Source organism: Mirounga leonina, unplaced genomic scaffold (genome assembly GCF_011800145.1).
Source record: "Mirounga leonina isolate KUSES-001 unplaced genomic scaffold, KU_Mleo_1.0 Mir_101283, whole genome shotgun sequence".
Lineage (NCBI taxonomy): Eukaryota > Metazoa > Chordata > Mammalia > Carnivora > Phocidae > Mirounga > Mirounga leonina.
In genome coordinates, this window is record NW_023270096.1 from 2,496,050 (window position 1) to 2,497,459 (window position 1,410).

A 1,410-nucleotide genomic window follows, 5' to 3' on the forward strand; every position below is an offset into this window, starting at 1 on the left:
AATGAAAAAAATATCATGGAAACTAATGAAAATGAAAATGGAACTGTTCAAACCTTTGGGATACAGCAAAGGCAGTCCTTAGAAGGAAGTGAACTGCAATACAAGCCTCTCCTAAAAAAATAGAAAAATCTCGACCAGCCTTTCTTTTCTGCCTCGGTCATTTCCTTCCTCAGTCTCTTCCTCCTCAGTGTGTTGAAGAAGATAACTGGGTCCAGACTGATGCTGCACCAGCTTTTCCTCGGAAAAGAAAAAGAGGCGGATAGGCAGCAATGAATGTGGATCATGAAATTAACCTCTTAGTGGAGAAAATTCATCGTCTGGGTTCAAAAAATGCTGATGGGAAGTTAAGGATAAAATTTGGGGTCCTCTTCCGAGACAACAAATGTACCAACTTCTTTGAAGCATTGGTAGGAACTCTCAAAGCTGCAAAACGAAGAAAGATTGTTACATACCCAGGAGAGCTACTTTTGCAAGGTGTTCATGATGATGTGGACATTATATTGCTGCAGGATTAATGTAGTTTGCATATCTTTGTTTATTGTTATTTTTTGTTTCTGGTAAACCAGAATATTAAGTCAAAGGACAAACACGAGCATACTTAATGTATTTTATAGAACTTTGTAAACAAAAGGAGACTCTTATTTTAAAAAGTCTGTCTTTTTTATATACCTTGAAAGAAAATTTATATATTACACTGTCAAATAAACAAAACCTATTTTTTTTCCTCAGGAATCTGATTGGAAAAATGTAGGCATTGAGGCTTTTTTGGTAGGGGTGCAAAGGCGTTTCATAAATCATTCTTGGACAATTTCTACAGATATTTGACATTCCATAAAAGCAAGAGGCAAAACTGAAGACCAGCTTCCACAAGGAATATTGTAATGTTTATGTAATAAAAACATGTAACTATGTTAAAAAAATAAAATAAAAAAATAAATAGAAAAATATAGAAAAATCTCAAATACATAAGCTAACTTTACACCTAAAGGAGCTGGAGAAAGAATAGCAAATAAAGCTTAAACCAAGCAAGAGAAGAGAAATAATAAAGTTTAGAGCAGAAATCAATGAAATAGAAACCAGAACAGTAGGACAGATCAACAAAACAAGAAGGTGGGTCTTTGAAATAATTAGATAAATCCCTAGCCAGTCTTATCAAAAAGAAAAGAGAAAGTACCCAAATTAATAAAATCATGAATGAAAGAGGAGAGATCATGGCCAACACCAAGGAAATACAAACAAAGTTAAGAACATATTATGAGGAGCTATATGCCAATAAATTAGGAAATCTGCAAGAAATCGATGCATTCCTGGAAACTTATAAACTCCCAAAACTGAAACAGGAAGAAATAGAAAATCTGAACAGACCCATAACCAGCAAGGAAATTGAAGCAGTAATAAAAAACATCTCAA

The 1,410-nt window shown here is 33.8% G+C and overlaps 1 protein-coding gene across 1 annotated transcript; it reads left to right on the forward strand.

Moving 5' to 3' along the window:
- Window positions 1–239: 239 nt before the first annotated feature.
- On the forward strand, window positions 240–515 carry LOC118013395 (costars family protein ABRACL-like). The gene has a single exon (XM_035009328.1). The coding sequence runs from the start codon at window positions 270–272 to the stop codon at window positions 513–515; it is 246 nt and encodes an 81-aa protein (XP_034865219.1). The 5' UTR covers window positions 240–269.
- Window positions 516–1,410: the final 895 nt, after the last annotated feature.